Consider the following 22654-nt stretch of genomic DNA (forward strand, 5'->3'; position numbering starts at 1 on the left):
CACAGGGCACCTTTTAAAGCAGTAAACAGTCGACCAGCAGTCCAGGCATAGTAGGCATCCCCTCAAACGGTAATTCTCGGACCCTAGCTTGCGTCCGTGGGTCCTTTTTTCAAAACCAGCCCCTGATCCCTTGCGAAGCCCATCACTTCTTCGGGCTCGGAGAAGTAGTGGTGTTGGCCCTGATGCGTAACCCAAAGACTGGGTCGGGAAGAGCAGACCAAACTTCACTTGCTTTTTGAATAACACCTCCTCAACTTGTTTAAAGGTTGCTCGCCGCCTGGCCACCTCCTGACTTAGGTCCTGGTAAATGCGCAGAACACTGTTATTCCACGTGCTGCTCTTAGTGCTCTTTGGCCACTGCAGCACCCACTCCTTCTCCACAAACCTGTGGAACCTAATCACCATCGGACCGGGGGGGGGAGCGCCCCGGATGCATCTGTCTTGCCTGTACTCTGTGTGCCCCCTCCAGCTCCGGCGGTCGCGGAAAGGCTTCAGCCCCCATCAGCTGCATCAACTGGTCCGCCACAAACACTGTGACATCAGCTCCCTCCGGGAGGCCGATGATCCTCAGATTTTGTCTACGGGCTCTATTTTCCAGCTCCTCTACTCTGTCCAGCAGTCTTCTCTGTCTCTCCTTCAACCCATCGACTTCTAGCGCAGCAATCGTCTACGCGTCCGCCTGCTCCTCCACCGCCTCTCCCAGCTCCTTAACTTTTTCATCCTCGGCATCCAGTCTCTGGTTCAACTGATCCACTGCCTTCTGAAGTGGGTCCAAGTTATCCTTCTTCAACGACTCAAAACTGCTTTTAATCACCTGCAGCATGTTTTCTAGTGCTTGCTGGATCCCCGGTCTGAGGTCCATAGGTCCTCCATCTTTGCTCCCGGGTCGGCTTCCCCTGCACCTTGCCTTTGTCCCTTCCTCTCCCGTTTTCGCTGCTTTCTGCTCTCCCGCGGTTCCATACAGCTCTGCTCGCTCCTCAGCACCTCCGTGGCCGTCCTTTCAGCGCTCCACAGTCCCGCAAAACCGGGGAACCAGGTCCTCAAATCCCGCCGGAGTGAGAGCCCCCGAATGTGCGGCTCACTCACTCATTGCCGCCACCGGAAGTCCCTCATGGCTGATTATCTAACTCAATAGCCTGTTCCTGCCCCCCATATCCTTTGATACTAAGCTGTACAGACCAGAAAGTCTACGTTGAATTAGTTGATCAATACATTTGATTGCTGGAGATTGCATTCACCTCCTGGGATTGAGAGAAGGGTAAGAAACATTTCTTCACTCTCGTTTGGTATCCAATCACTCAAATTAGATTTATAAATTTCAGGCGAGGGCAAAATGTGTGTTTGGTTGTGATGTTTACTGGTAAATTGACCACTGACATAAAAATATAAGAAATAAGAGCAGGACTAAACCATTTGGCTCCTTGAACCTGCACTGCCTTTCAATATTGTGACTGCCATTCAATATTGTGTTAAATTGACCACATAAAGGTAGACAAAACATATTGTATAAAAATAACGTTGAAAGCACAGTATGGACTCCAATGGAAGCAGCTAGTTAAACATTGAAATAATAGAATTAGAATTAATGGCCGTCATGAACATATACAGGTAATAATAACTAATTATGTCATTGCTGTTACTGATGACATCAGCAATGGATTTAAATAAGGTGCAAAATAATACGACCCATTCCGTTATCACATGCTTCCCTAAGACCAAAGATCTGTCTATACAAGCCTTCAATGTATTCAATGTTGGAGCATCCCCAAGCCTCTTGGGTCGGGAATTTCAAAGATCCACAATCCTCTGAGTGAAGAAATTTCTCCTCAGTCGTAAATGATGAACCCCTTATCCTGAGGCTGCGCCCCCGTGTTCTAGATTCCTGAGCCAGCGGAACTGATTTTTCTGTGTCTACCGAGCCAAACCCCTTCAGAGGCTTGGTCATTTCAATGTGATCAGCTCTCATTCTTCTAAACTCCAGATTTTATAGGCCCCATTTACTCAGTCTCGCATCATAGAACAAGCCTCTCACCCCAAGTAAACTTTTGCTTTAATGAAATGAAGAAAATCGTTTATTGTCACAAGTAGACTTCAATGAAGTTACTGTGAAAAGCCCCTAGTCGCCACATTCCGGCACCTGTTCGGGGAGGCTGGTACGGGAATTGAACCGTACTGCTGGCCTGCCTGGGTCTGCTTTAAAAGCTAGCTATTTAGCCCAGTGTGCTAAACCCACCCCTTTAATGTCTCCTGCAAGTATATCCTTTCTTCGATTATGGAGACTAAAACTGTCCGTGGTACTTCAGGTGTGTTCTCACCAAAGTCCCATTCAATTGCAGGAAGACTTCCTTATTCTTACACTCTCCATGCAATAAAGGCCACTATGCTATTTGTGTTCCTAATTGCTTGCTGTACATGCATGCAAACTTTTATTCTTTGTATCTGTACATTCAAGTCCCTCTGAACACCATTTACATTTTCCACATCATAAATCGTTTTATTCTTGCAACCAAAGTGAATAACCTCACATAATATTCCTTTGCCCACTAACTTAAGCTGTCTGTATCTCTGCAGACTCTGTTTTGTCCTCTCCACAACTTACATTCCCTTTTGTAATGATTCTGTAATGATTACATATCATTAGCAAACTGAGATATGTTGCTTTTGGTAGCTTTGTCTCATTAATACAGATTGCAAATAGTTGAGGCTCCAGCATTCCTCCAGTTAGCTAACTTGAAAATGCCCTGTTTATAAATCGGTGTCTTGTCTACCCATGCGAATATATTATCCCAAACACCATGATCCCTTGTCTTAATCTTGTGTGGCACCTTATCAAATGCTGTTTGTAAATCCAAGTATATTACATCTTTAGGTTATCTACCAAAGTAGTTGCATCCCTAAGAAAATTGTAATAATTTACAAACATAATTTCACTTTTGCAAACCAAGTTGACTTTGCATGAAGTGCATTGGTTCTTTTTATTTTTCCAATTGTTATGGGCCAGGGTTTAGAGAACCCCAAAGTGTATCATGGAGTTTACCTGACCCACAACTTTTAATAGATTGTGGTATGGAGAGCACACGGCCACTCTACAGGTGTGGTACAGCAGAAATGGAAAAGTGTTTTTTAAAGCAACACAATGTTTCTTCTATGAACTCAAATTAACCTTTTGAAAACAGTGAACATCTGAGCAACCATCAATTCAAATACAACCCCCTAAGAATACAACACTAAGTAATCCTTAACAACTTCCCAAACAACATCCAGGAGACAAGAGAAACACCTTTGAACAGAAGCACATCAGGTTTACATTCACAACTGAAAACATTTAGAATTCCGAATTCACCAAATGATCAAGAGATAGTCTTTTCATGGCAGAGATCAACAGTACACCTGCTTTGTCTGGCTTCAGCTCCAACACTGGAAAAAAAAAATGAAACCAAAAAAACGCAGACACACCCAAGCTTTTCTCAAAGTGAAAATAAAAAGCAGAGCCAGAGCTCAGCTCTCCCTACACTCTGACATCACTGCAGTAACATGAGCAGACAGGCATTTCTTAAAGTGACTTTCTCATGACACAATTGAGGAGTAATTTAGCATGACCAATCCACCCACATTGCACACTTTGGGTTGTGTGGGTGAGATCCATGCAGACACAGGGAGAATGTACAAATTCCACATGGTGGCCCGGGGCCGGGATCAAATTTGTGTCCTTGGCGCCATGAGGCAACAGTACTAATCATTGTGCCGCCTGTCGAAGTTCATTGTTAAGACTTCCTCAATTATCGTCGTCTGGAAAATGCAATGATCTTAATGTCAGGCGAACTGGCCTGTAGCTCATTGTTTCTCTCTTCTGTTATTTCTTTAATAGTGAAGTTACTTTTGCTTACTTCCAATCCTCTAGGACAGCATTTCCCAAACCGGAGTTCTGTGGGACTCATCCAGGAATTCCACGGTAGGTCCGGCCATTTCAAATTTGCAAAAGCTGTCCTTTCTGCTTGTCCAGTTGAAGGCAGTTTTCACACTGCATTGACTACTGTTAGGCTGCCTGGTGCGCTTATCAGCAGCCAAAGCAATGAGAAGTTGGCCTCTGATTGGACAAACTGTAAATACTGGCAAAGTTAGAATTTAACTCTTTTTCAAGGCCGAGAGCGAAGGGGAGCGAGCAGCAAAGTGAGGTTGGTTGCAGCCACAGGACCGGGGGGGAGAAGAAAGAGAGGAGAGGGTAGAGTGGCTGGGGCTGGAGAAGGAAAGGCTGGGGTTGGAGGGGCTTCAGTGTGTGAATGACTGTCAGAGAGTTAGGAGGATGTATGTGTGACTGAGAATGAGAGAGGGGGAGTGTGTGTGTGGGCGTCGGATATGAGAATTAAGCTCTCCAGTAACGCCAAATGTTAAACAAATTTGTGAGCAAAAGATCAGCATCACTTCTCCCATCAAAACTGACAGAACTTTTATATTTTAATAAAAGTGTTTATATAAGAAATGTGCTTGATCTGTTGCATAACAATTTTTTGTGGTTTAACTCCAACGTAATTAGAATGTTTCTCTGGGGTTATGTCAATACTCTTTGAAGGTCAAAGGGGTTCTGTGGCTGGAAATGTTTGGGAAACCCTGCTCTCGGACCATTCTAGAATCTAAAAAATTTTGGAAGATCATAACCAGGGTATCCACTATTTCTGCAGCGACCTCTTTTTCTTAGGATGTAGGCCATCAAGACTTTGGGATTTGTCAGCTTTTAGTCCCTTGAGTGTCACCAATACTTTTTTGTCTGCTGATTAATTACCTTAAGTTCCTGACTCATTTTAGCACCTTGGTTACCATCTTTGTTTCTTCTAATGTGAAGACAAATACAACACTCCCAATCCGCAGGGCTTACTATTATTCTTTGCAACCTTGTGAACCCCTTTTTTAAAACTAATGCAATCCTTTAACTTCCTTACAAAGCCACGGATATCATTCTATAACAGTTAACGGTGACCAGATCCTTAAAATTTTTTGAAATTAATTTTTAAAAATAAATTTAGAGTACCCAATTATTTTTTCGAATTAAGGGGCAATTTAGCATTGCCATCCCACCTACCTTGCATATCTTTGGGTTGTGGGGGTGAAACCCACACAAACATGGGGAGAACGTGCAAACTCCATATGGACAGTGACCCTGGGCCGGGGTTCGAACCCGGTTCCTCAGCGCCATAGGCAGCAATGCTAACCACTGTGCCACCACGCTGCCTTGAAATTAATTTTTAAAAATTCATTTATGGGATGTGGGCATCGATGGTTAGGCCAGCATTTATTTCCCATTCCTAGTTGCCCTTCAGAAGATAGTAAGCTACCTCTTTAATCCATTGCAATCCCTAAGGTGTAGGTAAACCCACAGTGCTGAAAGGGAGGAGTTCCAGGATTTTGCCCCAGGGACAATGAAGGAACCATATATTTCCAAGTCAGGATGGTGAGTGATTTGGAGGGGAACCTCCAGGTGGTATGGTGTTCCCATATCTGCTGCTCTTGTCTTTCTAGATCGGAGTTTTTCATTTTTGCCCGGGACCCATTTTTGCCAAGTGGCCGACCTTTGCGACCCATGCTGGCCAACCTTTTCCACCCACCATTTTCCCTCTTTAATGTGACCAATGAGCCTGCTTGTTACTCATGATGTCACTCGCTTTGTTATTCAATGCTACATTTATGATAATGACTTCTGCTGATGATTGAAGACCTCACTGCATTCATTGAAAAAAAAGTTTGTCCTCAAACTTGCCATGTTTGGTCTTCAAATACCTTTTTGAAGTTTTTTTAACAATAAACAATAATCGGCAACAGATCTGTCAATCCCCATAACAATAACAACAATCCCATCCTTCCACCAACCCCCAAACATCAGCCCGCATGTTTACATAAACAAATGACAAAAAGGAATCGGGGATTACCCATAGACATCCTTAATATACACAGCCCCCCTCCTCCCACCCAATCCCCCCCCCAACTAATGTTCGATGTTATCAAGTTCTTGAAAGTGCATAATGAATAATGCCCATGACTTGTAGAACCCCTTCGTCCTTCCCCTCAGTTCAAACTTAACCGTCTCAATGGTCAAGCATTCCAACAGGTCCCCCCTGCCACGCCAGGGCACAGGGTGGTGAGGCTGCTCTCCATCCCAGCAGGATCCACCTTCGGGCGATCAATGAGGCGACGGCTACGAAAAAGAAACACAAAACCAACAATCCAACCCATACAATTCACTAACATAACATTTAACCGTCGCAACACAGAACGCCAATCACCCCACCATTAACTTGAACGCTGTAACAATGCAAAGAGAAGTAAATTACAATATACATCAGTAAAAAGAAAGTTGTAGCATTTATACATTTTTCAGATGCTCGAACACAACCCACAGTCTCTCTTCCAGTTACGCTCCTCACGTCTGTCCCAAGCCTTCTGCTCTCACAAACACCTCAGCTGCCTCCACTGTCTCAAAATAAAAGTCTTTGGCGTTATACGTCACCCTCAACTTCGCCGGTACACCATACCAAATCGCACCCCCTTGTACAATGCTGCCTTCACCCGCCCAAAAGCCGCTCGTCTTTTTTGCCAATTCCACCGTCAAGTCCTGGTAGATCCAAACCGCAGTACCATCCCGCAGTACCATCCCACAGCACCTCACGCTTCTGCTTCGCCCAGCCTAATACCTTCTCCTTCATGCAGAACTTATGGAAGCAGATAATTACTGCTCTTGGCGGCTCGTTCACTTTGGGCTTTGGCCTTAATGACTGATGAGCTCGGTCTAGTTCATACCGGGAGGGGTTCTCACCCTCTCCCATCAGCTCCACCAACTTTTTAGCGAAGTATTGTGTTGGTCCTGGGCCCTCTGTCCCTTCAGGCAAACCCACAATTCTCAAATTGTGCTGCCTTGAGCGGTTCTCCAAGTCTTCGAGCTTTGCTCGGAGTTCTCTGTTGACCTCCACCACCCTCCGCAGCTCGTCCCCCATCGAGGTGACCTAGTCGCTGTGTCGTGACACGGCCTCCTCCACTTCCTTCATCATAAATACCTTTTGAAGTTTTGAGGGTTTTAAATGTTCATTTGCCAGTGCTTCCCTGCATATAACACACCTATCAACTTTGAATCCTGATTTGCAGTGGAACAGTTAATAACCCATACCTCTTTATGCTGCTTTGTTCCTGTTTTCAGCTGCTTCTTTATGGGTTGTTCACCAGAGGCCCATGAGTTCTCACCAGCACTGCTGGCAAAAGTGGAGGAATCTCTCTTGCGCCCAGTACACATGATGTCAGGGCACTGGGCACATGACCTCTCTGCTGCTGCTCTCGGTGGGAGGACTCTGTCATTTTCTGAAAAAAGCTGGCCTGGAAAGTGCGCTGATGTCAGGAGGAGGCTGTCCATCCCACTGGGCTCCAGGCCTGCACACTGTTTGATCCGGCACATATGCGCGGGATGGTCGACAATTTCAAAAGTCTGTCAATGCCAGCAATTTTAAAGGCCAGTTGCGGCAATCGTCCATCACTCCCGCAATCGGAAACGTCACGATCGAGTGTTGCGACCTTCCCGAAACCTGCCCACAATCCACCATATAGTCCTTTTATGGCCTGGAAAACTTGGTGCAAAACTCAAGATCCGATTCACATCCAGCCTCCAACCTGTACACTGTGCCCATCCCGCCTCCAACTTCAGGTCCACCATATGTGGTGCATGGTTGGAGATGACCACCGCCAAATACTCTTTAGCCCAGGAAGCAAGCTAAAGCAGCTACGCATAAGCAGTAGTTTACAGCACAAAGAGGTTTATTACTAGTTCACAATCAAATACTACCACTCCCTGTAGGGTCTCCTTCCCGGACCTGGATACTTTCTAGAGAGGATGACACAAAATCTACAGAAGGATATAGACAGGTTAGGTGAGTTGGCCAAAACTTTGCAGATGGAATATAATGTAGAAAAATGTGAAGTTATGCACTTTGGCAGGAAGAATAAAGGAGCTGAATATTATTTAAATGGAGACCGCTGCAGCACAGAGTGATTTGAGGTCTTCATGCATAAATCACAAAAATCTTGCATGCAAGTTCAGGGGAAGTATTTCACAGGGTTTCTCTCTCCCTCTCACTCCAATGGAAATCCGGGCTTTTTAGTGCAAACAGACACCTCACAAGGGGCTAGAGATTGCTTATTTCACAGGTCTGTAACAGCACACTCTTCAAAATATCACATGGTCACCCCTCTCATCGCTTTCAGTCTTTCCTGAAATATGTTTTTCTCTTTCATCTTTAAACCCATTTTTCTTAACATTTTTTGTAAGTTACCTTTCCCAAAATACGAAAATCTTTAATGTTGCCTTTATGGCTGCTACTTTCCAGTAAGCTAAACTTAATAACTTTGCTTTATTCATTCATGCTCTTTGCCAGTTGAAAACCTTCCTTTTATTTCTCTTTGAAATTCATCGCGTGAACACAACCAAACTTTCTTTATCTCCTTGTGCAAATTCCACCCAGATTGTTTACTTGTATCCCAACTTCGCTTTGCTCATCTCCTCTTCAAATGCCTATTTAAACACCTAACCCTTGCAGTCCGACTTTCTTCAATTAAATTAGTCACACACACCCAGCCTCCACAAGTCTGCTTCACAGTATCCCATAGTGGTATTGGGAAAAATTATATTTTCTGTACCATCATTGTGTTCATTTACTCCCTTGTCCTGTTTTGCTAGAGGGCTCAGGAGAACCTACCAAAGTGGTCTCTTTGTGAGTGCAATTGCTAAACACGAGGAAGCAGATTGCTAGCCTACCTTTTTATCGAGGGATTGTGCATGAAATGACAAGACAACAGAAAATAACTTTTAGAACAAGGCTATTTCAACAATGATTATTGAATTAATTTTCAATGTAATGGTCTAAAAGCTTTTATGTGAGAGATGAGGGGAGAAGCTGGTGTATTTGATGGCACATTCAATACTAACTCCATTCAAATATTGCTGCAGAACACTTGGAAACATTGAAATCAATTTTAATTTGAGTGCAGGTATGCAGTGTTCTTATTGTAAATTAACAAACTGCAGAACAATGCTTTTCCTTGATCTCTGTTATGTCAGTGAAGGAGAACTTTATCAGTTTCTTTGATCGTGACTTATTCTTCTACTTGTGTACACAGACGTTATCCTTTGTTGCTCTGTTTATCTGGTTCTAAATACAGCGGTCAATATAGTCGCCTTCCTTAATCCTAATTACGTTTGCTCTACAGTCGCCAGGTATCTTTCGATAAGGCCACAAGGTTCAAACCCGAATACTGATCAAAGAACCAATGCACCAGTTAGTTAGTTCAAAGTCAATACTATTTATTTACACGCACAGTAATATCTACTCATGCACAAAATACCACAAACTAAACTATCTCTAATGCTAAAGCCTATACTTAACTTCGGGTGCCCACTTAGTCAGAGGAACAATGGCCGTTGTTCGGATCTGAGGCTGTTGGGTTGGAAGAGGTAACAGGAGAACAGCTAAGGTCGTCCGTCTGATGGCGAGCGTTGACCTTGGACTTACTTGCTTCTGGTGGACGGGTCAATCCGCATCGAGAGCCGAGTCCAAAAGAGCGATTCTCTCTCGGGGGGGCTTCTTCATATCCCCAAAGGGGCTTCGCGTGCTTTTGGGCGGGCCTTGAACTTGGCCCTGATTAATTGGGCCGTATCTGGATCACTCGTATTGATCTTGACCAACAAAGGGGTGGGTGCCCTGATGGCTGGGCGTGTCTTTGGTGGCCATTGGCCTTGCTTTGTTTGTGTCTTTCTGGCGCCGGGATGTCTGCAATAGTATCGGTTACTTGAATGTCTTTCCTTTGTTCCCGGAGATGGGCCATCAATATGCTAATTGCCTTACGGTTTCAGTCTCGTCTGGGAGTTGCAGTTCCAATATGCATATAGGCTTTGTGCCTGCCTGCTTTCTTAGCATTATCCATAGTTCCCTATAGTCTTTGCAAACATCCATTTTGTATTCTGGAAGTGGCCATCCCAGATAGCTACACCTTCCACACAGTTTAAGATGCTTTTTATTTGTGTAAGAGGTTTCTGACTTCTACCTGCTATAAGAAATTCGTCCCATCTATTTGCAGCCATGCGTTTCTAAACATTCAAACACTTGAGGGCGTAGACTTGATATTCAGAGTGCAAGTGTTGCATTACTAAAGGCATGCAATCTGTGTATAATTAGTCACAATTTATTGTGCCAAGCAGTGCAATATTTCTAGTTATACCAATATGAGAAGGTGCTAAATGGCAGCTAAACCTGTATCAAAGCTATTCCATATATTTAATTCCATAACTGAAGCTTTCGATAGTGCAGAATAGAGCACTCTAGATTTGATCCACTTCAGCCTATGTCATGAGTCATTCAGTCATAAAATTGTGGGTTCAAACTCCATACTAGGACATGAACACATTTAGCGTAACACTTCATTGGAGTAAGGAAGGAATTTACTATTGTCAGAGGTGCCATCTTTGGATGGAACATTAAGCTTAAATTCCATCTGCCCATACCACAAAATGTCCCATGACAGAAGAACAGGATGTGCTGGCCAATATTTAACGGACAACCAACACCAAAACAGTGTAACTGGTCATATATCTAATTATATCTGTGCAGGACCTAGCAGTTTGCAAATTATCTGCAGAACTGGCTACACTTCCTTCAAAAGTAATTAATAAACTGTCAAGTGCTGATGAGAGAGTTTTATAAAGTGCAAGTTACTTTGTCCTTTGGGTTAACTGATATCAGCAACTTTGGGTAGGGAGAGGAAAAATTAGTCATAGCTGATCATGGCCAAATGACTGATTGGAAAGGTGCACATGCATGAAGGGGAGATCTTGTCTCACTAACTTGATAGAGTTTTTTGAGGAGGTCACAAAGATGATTGATGCAGGTAGGGCAGTGGATGTTGTCTATATGGACTTCAGTAAGGCCTTTGACAAGGTAGACTGGTACAAAAGGTGAAGTCACACGGGATCAGAGGTGAGCTGGCAAGATGGATACAGAACTGGCTAGGTCATAGAAGGTAGAGAGTAGCAATGGAAGGGTGCTTTTCTGATTGGAGGGCTGTGAATAGTGGTGTTCCGCAGGGATCAGTGCTGGGACCTTTGCTGTTCGTAGTGTATGTATAAATGATTTGGAGGAAAATGTAACTGGTCTGATTAGTAAGTTGGTGGATGACATAAAGGTTGGTGGAATTGCGGATAGCGATGAGAACTGCCAGAGGATACAGCAGGATTTAGATCGTTTGGAGACTTGGACGGAGAGATGGCTGATGGAGTTTAATCCGGACAAATGTGAGGTAATGCATTTTGGAAGGTCTCATACAGGTGGGGAATATGCAGTGAATGGTAGAACCCTCAAGAGTATTGACGGTCAGGGAGATCCAGGTGTACAGGTCCACAGGTCACTGAAAGGGGCAACACCGGTGGAGAAGGTAGTCAAGAAGGCATACAGCATGCTTGCCTTCATTTGCCAGGGCATTGAGTCTAAAAATTGGCAGTCATGTTGCAGCTGTATAGAACCTTAGTTAGGCCACACTTGGGTGTATGGTGTTCAATTCTGGTCGCCACACTACCAGAAGATGTGGAGGCTTTTGAGAGGGTGCAAGAACATAGAACATAGAATATACAGTGCAGAAGGAGGCCATTCAGCCCATCGAGTCTGCACCGACCCACTTAAGCCCTCACTTCCACCCTATCCCAGTAACCCAATAACCCCTCCTAACCTTTTTTGGCCACTAAGGGCATTTATCATGGCCAATCCACCTAACCTGCACGGTTTTGGACTGTGGGAGGAAACCGGAGCACCCGGAGGAAACCCACGCAGACACTGGGAGAACGTGCAGACTTCGCACAGAGAGTAACCCAGCGGGGAATCGAACCTGGGACCCTGGCGCTGTGAAGCCACAGTGCTAGCCACTTGTGCTACCGTGCAGAAGAGAGTTACCAGGATGTTGGTCTACAAAATTATGAGGGGCATAGACAGGGTGGATAGTCAGAGACATTTTCCCAGGATAGACGGGTCAATTACTAGGGGGCATAGGTTTAAGGTGCGAGGGACAAGGTTTAGAGGAGATGTACGAGCAAAGTTTTTTTACACAGAGGGTAGTGGGTGCCTGGAACTGGCTGCCAGAGGAGGTGGTGGAAGCAGGGACGATAGTGACATTTAAGGGGCATCTTGACAAATACATGAATAGGATGGGAATAGAGGGATACAGACCCTGGAAGTGCAGAAGATTTTAGTTTAGACGGGCAGCATGGTCGGCGCAGGTTTGTAGGGCCGAAGGGCCTGTTCCTGTGCTGTACTTTTCTTTGTTCTTTGACTAGAACTAAGTTTCAAGTGCCCTGCTGTAACCTACTGTTAGGTCAGGCATAAAATACTGTTTCTCAAATACAATACCTTGTCCCCTTCACCATCCGGCTAGATGGCCTGAAGGTGCTCGGTGTCTGGTTTGAAGGGACCAGGGCATGTGTTAGACCAGGGGTGGGCAAACTTTTCCGTGCAAGGGCCACATTCAGAAATTCACAATTCACAAAGGGCCGCATAGTATATTAAGTAAAATAATTACTTCACCCGGTTATGATTCTGGGCGCCTCATATAGAACATAGAACAGTACAGCACAGAACAGGCCTTTCGGCCCTCGACGTTGTGCCGAGCAATGATCACCCTACTCAAGTCAACGTATCCACCCTATACCAGTAAGTAACCCAACAGCACCCCCCCCCCCCCCCCCACCATTAACCTTAAAAAAAAAATTTAAAAAAAAAAATTTTTTTTTTAATGACTTGGTGGGCCGCAGAAATACCTTTGGCGGGCCGCATGCGGCCCGCGGGCCGTAGTTTGCTCACCCCTGTGTTAGACACTAGAAGGAGTGAATAGGTAGAACTAAAAACTAGGTATGTGGGAGCATCGCTTCCTCTCCATTGCCGGTAACAACCTGGTCATCAACTGCATGTTACTCTGTGTTGCTGTAATGGCGCAGGCCTTGCTCATTCCTCACTCCTGCACAATGGCAATCACCCAAGCTGTTTCCACTTCAGCTGGGGGTGAAAAATGGACTGCATCAATGTGCAAACCTCCAGATAACGGGGGAAAAACATGTCCAACATCGTATTAACCCTGATGGTCATCTTGTGTGTGGCTGCATCAAGCTGCACATAGATTCTCTGTACACAAACACCAAGTGTCACTGTGCTGAAGTTCAACCTGTCATGTGTTGCGAAGGATGGGTCTGGCAACACTGCTGCTGAACGCTCCAAGTAGTTGAACTGTGCCGCAACACCTGTCCCTCATGGAAAAGTTTATGCCGATAAACACCTTTGATCACAAGTCCATCAGGCAGCAGTTTGCACGTAACATCCTAGAAGCCCTATGGAAAAAGGCGATGGCAGACCCTGTCAGATAACTCCTTGAGAAGACTGTAAAAGTCATTTGGCAGAATGCCTCATCACCATAACTTTCAAATAAGCACCAAGGCCTAGCTTGGTTGATGGAGAGAGAGGTTCTCACCCATCTGCACACTGCTCTCAAGGTGACCAGTGGGGAAGGTACCATGGTCCACCTCCTTGCGGAATGTACCATTGCAAGAGAGATGAGGTTGTTTATGTCGAGGTTCATCCTTAGCAGCTACATAATACTGAACCCTGTGTTCGACAGGCCGTTCCCAAGGACACATACAGCGTTTTCTGGAGGATCATTAACTCTGTGAAAGACACTCTTTGATTTGCCTGAAATCTGTGGGTCTTCCAGTGCAAACCGTTATCCCAACTGAGTGTAGCTGATTGGTACATTCCAAAGCCAGGGATGAAGTGCTGAGGGAGGTACTAAATATTGGGACAGTCGCCGCGGAGACTCAATAGGGAAGGTCGCTGAGGCTGTATACAACCTTTCAGTTATAGTGAACTGAGGCTGGGAATTGTATAGAACCCCCTTGGGTTGTATGACTTGTATTGAACATATACAGTGAATATTACATGTATGACAATTTGATTGAAGCACCCAAGAGTGCAACTTGATCTTGGTAGACAATTTAAATACCATTGCACCATTTGTAATGACCTTTTGATGCATGTAGAAAACTTGAATAGGGCAGCATGGTGCGGTGCCAAGGTCCCAGGTTCGACCCCGGCTCTGGGTTACTGTCCATGTGGAGTTTGCACATTCTGTTTGTGTGGGTTTCACCCTCACAACCCAAAAGATGTGCAGAGGAGGTGGATTGGCTGCGCTAAATTATCCCTTAATTGGAAAAAATGAATTGGGCACTCTAAATTTATATTTTAAAAAAAACTTTATTATTATCGCACTTTGTGTGATGACCATTTTGAAATGTTTGTAATGTTTGCTCGGGTATTTTCTGAAGTATATTTTTGCAACAATATAAACATACAAAAGGTGACCGTACCCAGACCGTACTAGAGACTGTGCCTCCAGACGAGGAGAGGGAAAGGAAGTATGCAAAATAAATTATCGATATTCATTCGGCAGAAAATTCTGTGGCTTGGTTAATCCCTTAGTGACCTTGATACAGTTCATCGAGCCTCTGCACTGATTACATGTTGATGCTAAAATCTCTCTGAATTTAGCTCCATAAACTAAAGAAAATATACCTGAGCAGTACTTGCCAAAGTGTCAATGGAGTCCTATGTGACTGTGATGAAGATAAACCTTTCCTTGTCTTCTTGACCTGTCAGCAGTATTTTACACACAGTTGACCTCAATATCCCCCTCCAACATTTTAAGACTGGTATGAGAACTTACCGGAGGGTTGTGGGTCTTTGGATCTTTCTTGGAGAATAAGGGGAGATTTTGGCTAATCAAGGTTGGCCAGGGGTGCCCCGTGGCACTAACTTCAAAGTGGGCTGTTAGTGGTGTGCGCAGCTGCATGGCTGCCTTGGCGGCTGCGGCAATAGTGTTCCATTAACAACCTCATAACAACAACATAAACAAAGGTTGGCGGAATTTAACCACAATTGATCAGCCATGTTATTGACTGACAGAGCAGACTTGAGGGGCTGAAAAGCCTACTCTAAGTCTTAGTTCATATATAACAAATCTCCAATGTCGCTCAACTGTGTGAGATTGTTCTCGCCTTCTCATCTGGCTCTATTCCTGCTAAGTATTGCTGCTAAATCAGAATTCGTGGACTTTCATGACAGAAAAACAAGCACCATCTCTGGACCGATTCCGCTACTATTAAGAGGCTAGCACCAGTGCCGAGTGGAACACCATCGATTCCAATGAAAAACGGTACAGGATTCACCAGTTCCGTGATTGACACTTGGGAGGCTGACATTACACTCCCACCCACACATACACACACTTATCCCAGCCAACAAGATGGCATTGTCTGTGCTGGAGTGCGCCCATACAACTGATGGATTGGCTGCGGCCAGAGGGCACCTAGAAGGGCTGCCCCGTGGCACTAACTTCAAAGTGGGCTGTTAGCGGTGTGCACAGCTGCATGGCTGCCTTGCCGGCTGCGGCAATGGTGTTCCATGCCCATCCACCCTGACCCCACAGCCCACCTCCTGGCCAACCACTGTCCCCGGCCCTGGCAGAAGATCCCCCCCCCCCCCCTCCCCCCCGCAGCAGCCATGACGTTGGTTTCACAATTTGTAAAAGCACAAGTGAACCGGGCCATAGGGAACTCGGCCCATCTGTACTGGTCCCGGAGAGTACTGGGTCGGGCCCACTAACAACATGCAAAAGGTGTTTCCTGTACGTGCCTTGTGGAACGCATTGACGCCACTGTCGAGGTGATGGAGAATTGTGATTTGGCGTCAAATCAGCACCTGCTGAAATTTCGGCATCAGAACCTATTCTCCGCCCAATCGGCTTTCCCGATTTTCGGCATCAGCCAACAGAATCCCGCCCCTGGTGTTTCTGAAGGATCCATTTTTGACCATCGCCTATTTCCCATCGACAAGATGTCTCTCAAAGAATATTAGTTTTCATGAGTGCTGACAGCACCCTGCATTACCAAATATCTGGCACCCAGTGCTGGATGAGCAAAAATTTCCTCCAGTTATTTGAGAAGACTGAACCATTTCTGTCAATCATCTAGTCCATGTGTTTTGGAGGTATCACTTTTCGATTGGTGGTTAAAGCATTCAATGTAAGATAAATGCAAAATATGGGGTAATTCCAGTTCAGAGTGTTTAATAATGAGGTAGGAGGGTGAACAAAAACAGCAGGTGGCCTTCATTTAGCTGGGAAACGGCAGACAATGGGGTGGAGATGGGGGATCTCCCGCCCCAGGTAAGCTTGGCACAACACTTGGCTGGGAAATGCAAACTGACTGCACTGGGAATCATCTGAAAATTGTGATCCCCCCCCCCCCCCCCCCCCCCCCCCGGCTGCTGCTGCTGTCGGCCTATTTCCCTACCGTTCTGCCAGGAAGTCCAGAAACAGCTGCCACCGCCTGAAAAACCCTTGTACTGATCCCTTCAGGGCAAATTTCACCCTCTCCAATTTAATGAACCCCGCCATATCCGAGATCCAGGCTTGGGGGCCTCGCATCCTTCCATTGGAGCAAGATCCTCCGCCCGGCTACTAGGGACACAAAGGCCAGGACCCCGGCCTCTCTCGCCTCCTGCACTCCCGGCTCCACTGCCACCCCAAAAATTGTGAGTCCCCAGCCTGGCTCGACCCTGGACCCCACCACCCTCGACACCGTCTTTGCTACCCCCTTCAAAAACTTCCCCAACGCTGGGCACGCCCAAAACATATGGGCGTGGTTCGCTGGGCTCCCCGAGCACCTAGCACACCTGTCCTTGGCCCCGAAGAACCTACTCATCCTTGTCCCCGTCATGTGGGCCCTATGCAGCACCTTGAACTGTATGAGGCTAAGCCTCGCACAGGAAGAGGAGGAATTCACTCTCTCCAGGGCATCCGTCTATGTCCCCTCCTCAATCTCCTCACCCAGCTCCTCTTCCCATTTACCCTTCAGTTCCTCCACCGAGGCCTCGTCTACCTCCTGCATTACCTGGTATATGTCCGAAATCCTCCCTCCTCCAACCCACACCCCCAAGAGCACCCTATCCCACACACCCCCGTGGGGGCAGCAAGGGGAACCCCTCCACCTGCTGCCTGGCAAATGCCCTCACCTGGATGTACCTAAACATGCTCCCCGGGGGGAGCCCAAACTTCCCCTCTAACTCCCCCAAGCTCGCGAACCTCCCCTCCACAAACAGGTCCCTCAACCTCCTAACCCCTGCCCTGTGCCAGCCCCGGAATCCGCCATCAATGCTCCCTGGGACGAACCGATGGTTCCCCCGTATCGGGGCCTCCATCGAGCCCCCCATTTCTCCTCTGTGCCGTCTCAATTGCCCCCAAATTTTGAGGGTAGCCGCCACCACCGGGCTCGTGGTATACCTCGTTGGAGGGAGCGGCAACGGCGCCGTTACCAGCGCCTCCAGGCTCGTGCCCACACATGACGCCGCCTCTATCCTCTTCCATGCTGCCCCTTCCTCGTCCATTACCCACTTACGCACCATCGCTGCGTTGGCTGCCCAGTAGTACCCACAGAGGTTGGGCAACGCCAGCCCCCCCCCCCATCCCTGCCTCATTCCAGGAACACTCTTCGAACCCTTGGAGTCCCATGCACCCACACAAATCCCGTAATACTGCTGTTGACCCTCCTGAAAAAGGCCTTTGGGATAAAGATGGGGAGGCACTGGAACAAGAACAAGAACCTCGGGAGCACCGTCATCTTGACGGACTGCACCCTCCCCGCCAGTGACAGCGGTAACATATCCCACCTCTTAAACTCCTGCTCCACCAACCTTGTGAGGTTGAGCTTGTGCAGGGCCCCCCAACTCCCAGCCACCTGGACCCCTAGGTACCTGAAGCTCTTCCCTGCCTGCTTCAGTGGGAGCCTACCAATCCCCTCCTCTTGATCCCCCGGGTGCACCACAAACGCCTCGCTCTTGCCCAGGTTCAACTTATACCCCGAGAAACCCCCGAATTTCCCAAGGGTCCTCATCACCTCCAGCATCCCCCCCCACCGGGTCCGCCACATATAGCAGCAGGTCGTCCGCCCCCCCCCCCCCCCCCCGTCCCCCCCCCCCCCCCCCGCACCACCTCCTATTCGTGGCTACACTTGCCATCGGGGCCTCGTAGAGCAGCTTCACCCACCGAATAAACCCCACCCCAAACCCGAACCTCTCCAGCACCTCCCACATGTACTCCCACTCCACCCTATCGAAGGCCTTCTCCGCGTCCAACGCCACCACTATCTCCGCCTCCCCTTCCACCGCCGGCATCATAATGACATTGAGGAGTCTTTGCACATTTGTGTTCAGCTGCCTTCCCTTCACAAACCCCATCTGGTCCTCATGTATGACCCCCGGCACACAATCCTCTATTCTAGTGGCCAGGATCTTTGCCAGCAGCTTAGCATCGGCGTTCAGCAGCGAAATCGGCCTATATGATCCACACTGCAGAGGGTCCTTGTCCCGCTTCAGGATCAAGGAAATCAGCGCCCGCGACATAGTTGGTGGCAAAGCCCCCCCCCCTCCCCTCCCTCCCATGCCTCGTTAAAGGTCCGGACCAACAGGGGGCCCAACAGGTCCAAATACTTTTTATAGAATTCCGCCGGAAACCCGTCCGGACCCGGTGCCTTCCCCGACTGCATGCTCCCTATCCCTTTGACAACCTCCTCCAACTCGATCGGCGCCCCTAGTCCCTCCACCCGCTCCTCTTCCACCCTCGGGAAACGCAACCTGTCCAGGAAGCGCCCCATTCCACCCTCCTCCACCGGGGGCCCGGCACACAATCCTCTATTCTAGTGGCCAGGATCTTTGCCAGCAGCTTAGCATCGGCGTTCAGCAGCGAAATCGGCCTATATGATCCACACTGCAGAGGGTCCTTGTCCCGCTTCAGGATCAAGGAAATCAGCGCCCGCGACATAGTTGGTGGCAAAGCCCCCCCCCCCCCCCCCCCCCCCATGCCTCGTTAAAGGTCCGGACCAACAGGGGGCCCAACAGGTCCAAATACTTTTTATAGAATTCCGCCGGAAACCCGTCCGGACCCGGTGCCTTCCCCGACTGCATGCTCCCTATCCCTTTGACAACCTCCTCCAACTCGATCGGCGCCCCTAGTCCCTCCACCCGCTCCTCTTCCACCCTCGGGAAACGCAACCTGTCCAGGAAGCGCCCCATTCCACCCTCCTCCACCGGGGGCTCCGACCGGTACAGTTCCCCATAAAAGTCCCTGAAGACCCCATTGACCTCTACCCCCCTCCGCACCACCTTCCCAGCACTATTCCTCACTCCCCCAATCTCCCTGGCTGCGTCTCGCTTCCGGAGCTGGTGCGCCAACATCCTGCTCGCCTTCTCCCCGTGTTCATACACCGCCCCCTGTGCTTTCCTCCACTGGGCTTCTGCCTTTCTAGTCGTCAGTAGGTCAAATCTGGCCTGAAGGCTACGCCTCTCCCCCAGCAATTCCTCCTCTGGGGCCTCCGCATACCTCCTATCCACCTGCACCATCTCCCCTATCAGTCTTTCCCTTTCCCTCTGCTCCCCCCTCTCCCTATGGGTTCAGATGGAGATCAATTCCCCCCTCATCACCGCCTTCAATGCCTCACAGACCGTCCCCACCCGAACCTCCCCGTTATCATTGGCCTCGAGGTATCTCTCAATACACCCCCCCCCCCCATCTGGTCCATGAATCCCCATAGCCGCCGCCGACCTCCTACCCGTCCGGGACTTGGATCGATCCAGTGGGGGATCCAGCACAGTGTTAAAGTCTCCCCCCATGATCAGGCCCCCCACCTCCAGGTCCGGAATGTGGCCCAGCATACGCCGCATGAACCCCGCGTCGTCCCAATTTGGGGCATAAACATTCACCAACACTACCCGCTCCCCCTGCAGCTTGCCACTCACCATCACGTACCTCCCGCCACTGTCAGCCACCACCTTCAACGCCTCAAACGACACCTTCTTCCCCACCAGGATCGCCACCCCCCTTCCTCTTCTCGTTCAGCCCTGAGTGGAATACCTGGCCCACCCACCCCTTTCTCAGCCTGACCTGGTCCACCACTCTCAGGTGTGTCTCCTGGAGCATGGCCACATCCGCCTTCAGCCCCTTCAGGTGCGCAACTACTCGGGCCCTCTTGACCGGCCCATTCAGCCCCCTCACATTCCAGGTTATCAGCCGGATCCGAGGGCTCCCTGCCCCCTTCCCCTGCCGGTTAGCCATACCCCCTCCCTTGCCCACCCCCGGCCAGCGTCCCACGCTCTGCCAGTTTTCCACGGCGGCACCTCCCCCCCCCCCTTCCAGCACCCCCTGCGTCCTCCAGCTCCTTCCTGACCGTTTCAGCAGCAACCCGGTAAACCCCCCCCCCCCAGGCTAGGACCCCACCTAGCTCCTCCAAAGTGCCCATCAACCAGTCCACCCTCCCCCGCTCCTGCGTGGGAGAAGAAGACCCCGCCCCCTCCCTCTCCCAGCACGGGACCCCGCAGATAGCCCGCGCTTTCGCCCTGCCGGGCCCCACCTCCTCCAGGGCCACTCCCATTGTCAGTCCCCCCCACCAGCTCCCCAAACACCCCGTTTACCCCTCAGTCCAGACCCGTCCACCCAACTCCTGCTAGAAAACCCTTAAAGAAAACACCCATACGGCCTCACCCCACCCACCCTACGGTCACCCCATCTCATACCCTAAACCCCGCAAATACACATACAGTATAAATAAATACAGTATTCTACAGCATCCCCCCCTCCGGGGGACCCTCAGTTTGTGTCCAGTTTCTCGGCCTGCACGAAGGCTCACGCCTCCTCCGGGGACTCAAAATAGTGGTGCCGATCCTTGTAGGTGACCCACAGACGCGCCATTCCAAATTTCACCTTCCGACTGTGGAGCACCGCCTTCGTCCGGTTAAACCCGGCTCTCCGCCTCACCACCTCCGCACTCCAGTCCTGGAAGATCCGCACCTCCGTGTTCTCCCATTTGCTGCTCCGCTCCCTCTTGGCCCACCGGAGCACACACTCACGATCCACGAACCGGTGGAACCTCACCATCACCGCCCGCGGCGGCTCGTTCGGCTTGGGCCTCCTAGCCAGAATTCTGTGGGCTTCCTCCAACTCCAGGGGCCCCTGGAAGGCCCCAGCCCCCATCAACGTGTTCAGCATCATCACCACATAGGCCGCTAGGTCCGACCCCTCCAGCCCCTCCGTGAGGCCCAGGATCCGTAAATTCTTCCTCCTCGATCGGTTGTCCAGCTCCTCGAACCGCTCCTGCCATTTTTTATGGAGCGCCTCGTGCACCTCCACCTTCCCCACCACGGCCGTGACCTCGTCCTCCCTCTCGGCGGCTTGCTGCTGCAGCTCCCGGATCGCAGCCCCCTGGGCTGTCTGGGTCTCCATCAGTTCCCTGTTGGTTACCTTGATGGACTCCAGCAGCTCCACTTTCATCTCCTGGAAGCAGCGCAGCAGAGTCATCTCGACCCACTTCTTCAACTCTTCAAAACTTTCGCCGGCCGCCATTTTGTCCTTCGGGTCCCGATTTTTCCCGGGTGTTTTCTCCTTCGATTCTCTCCCTGCCCCGCTCCTGGTCTCCACCATGGGACCTCTAGGGCGACTCCTGGCCTCTTCCCACGTCGGGATTCACCTCACAAGCTCCGTTGGGGGCCTTTAAAAAAGCCCCAAAGTCCGTTTTTTCCGGGAGCCTCCGAACGTGCGCCTCAGCTGTTCATTGCCACTACCGGAAGTCTTAAAACCACTTCTAACCTCTGCACACCTACTGTACAGACCCACCTGCCTTCCCCAACCATATCAAAATCCTACCCGCTTAACGTGTGTATATACACATCTGGTGGGTGTAAGCCCAGAGTTCTAAGTTTTTTCTAAGAGCTGTATCACAGCTGTAGACCTGAAACAAAATGGGCATCCAAAATCAAGGGTACTTATGAGGTGGAGGCACTAAGTGAAAGTGCAGTAAGGCCCACATTTCAGCTGAAGTGCAGGAGCCTGATGAGTAGCCTTTCTCAGAAAGTCATGAGGAAAAATGGGAAGTTAATTTGTAAATTTTAGTCCAAAGTACATATGATGGTGTTTTATTCTTTTCAATATAAGTATGCACCTAAAACGATGTTTAGTAGTGTTTGCTTTACTTATTTCTTGCATTGAAAAATTCACTTGTGTTTTAAACCATGAAATCATGTGGCTTAATTTCTTTCAGTTTATCACTGTTCGAATTTCTCTTTAAACATTAACGGTCCGGTCCACAGCAAGTCTGTCACACTTTGGATTCTGGTTCAACTCCATTCCCTTGCTCCCACTCCCAGAAAACAGTTTGAAATTAAGCCAGTCTGTTCTCAACCTTGCGTTTTACTTCATTCATGCCATCTTACACCGTCTATTTCCATCTCCATAACATCACCCAACTTCATGCCTGTCTTCGATCATTTGCTGCTGCAAATCCCATACATGCCCATTTTGGGCAGCACGGTAGCATGGTGGTTAGCATCAATGCTTCACAGCTCCAGGGTCCCAGGTTCGATTCCCGGCTGGGTCACTGTCTGTGTGGAGTCTGCACATCCTCCCCGTGTGTGCGTGGGTTTCCTCTGGGTGCTCCGGTTTCCTCCCACAGTCCAAAGATGTGCGGGTTAGGTGGATTGGCCATGCTAAATTG

The 22654-nt window shown here is 48.8% G+C and overlaps 1 protein-coding gene across 9 annotated transcripts in view; it reads left to right on the forward strand.

Moving 5' to 3' along the window:
• Positions 1-22654, forward strand: part of LOC119978749 (TOM1-like protein 2) — a 130989-nt gene that overhangs the window by 10927 nt on the left and 97408 nt on the right. For 6 of the 9 annotated variants that reach the window (XM_038820592.1, XM_038820589.1, XM_038820596.1 and 3 more), the window contains exon 2: positions 3902-3952. The exons of the other annotated variants lie outside the window; for them this stretch is intronic. In XM_038820592.1, the coding sequence (XP_038676520.1) occupies positions 3902-3952 (51 nt within the window). The remainder of the gene's footprint in view (positions 1-3901; positions 3953-22654) is intronic. 9 annotated transcript variants of the gene reach the window in all.

Source organism: Scyliorhinus canicula, chromosome 15, assembly GCF_902713615.1.
Source record: "Scyliorhinus canicula chromosome 15, sScyCan1.1, whole genome shotgun sequence".
NCBI classification, from domain to species: Eukaryota; Metazoa; Chordata; class Chondrichthyes; order Carcharhiniformes; family Scyliorhinidae; genus Scyliorhinus; species Scyliorhinus canicula.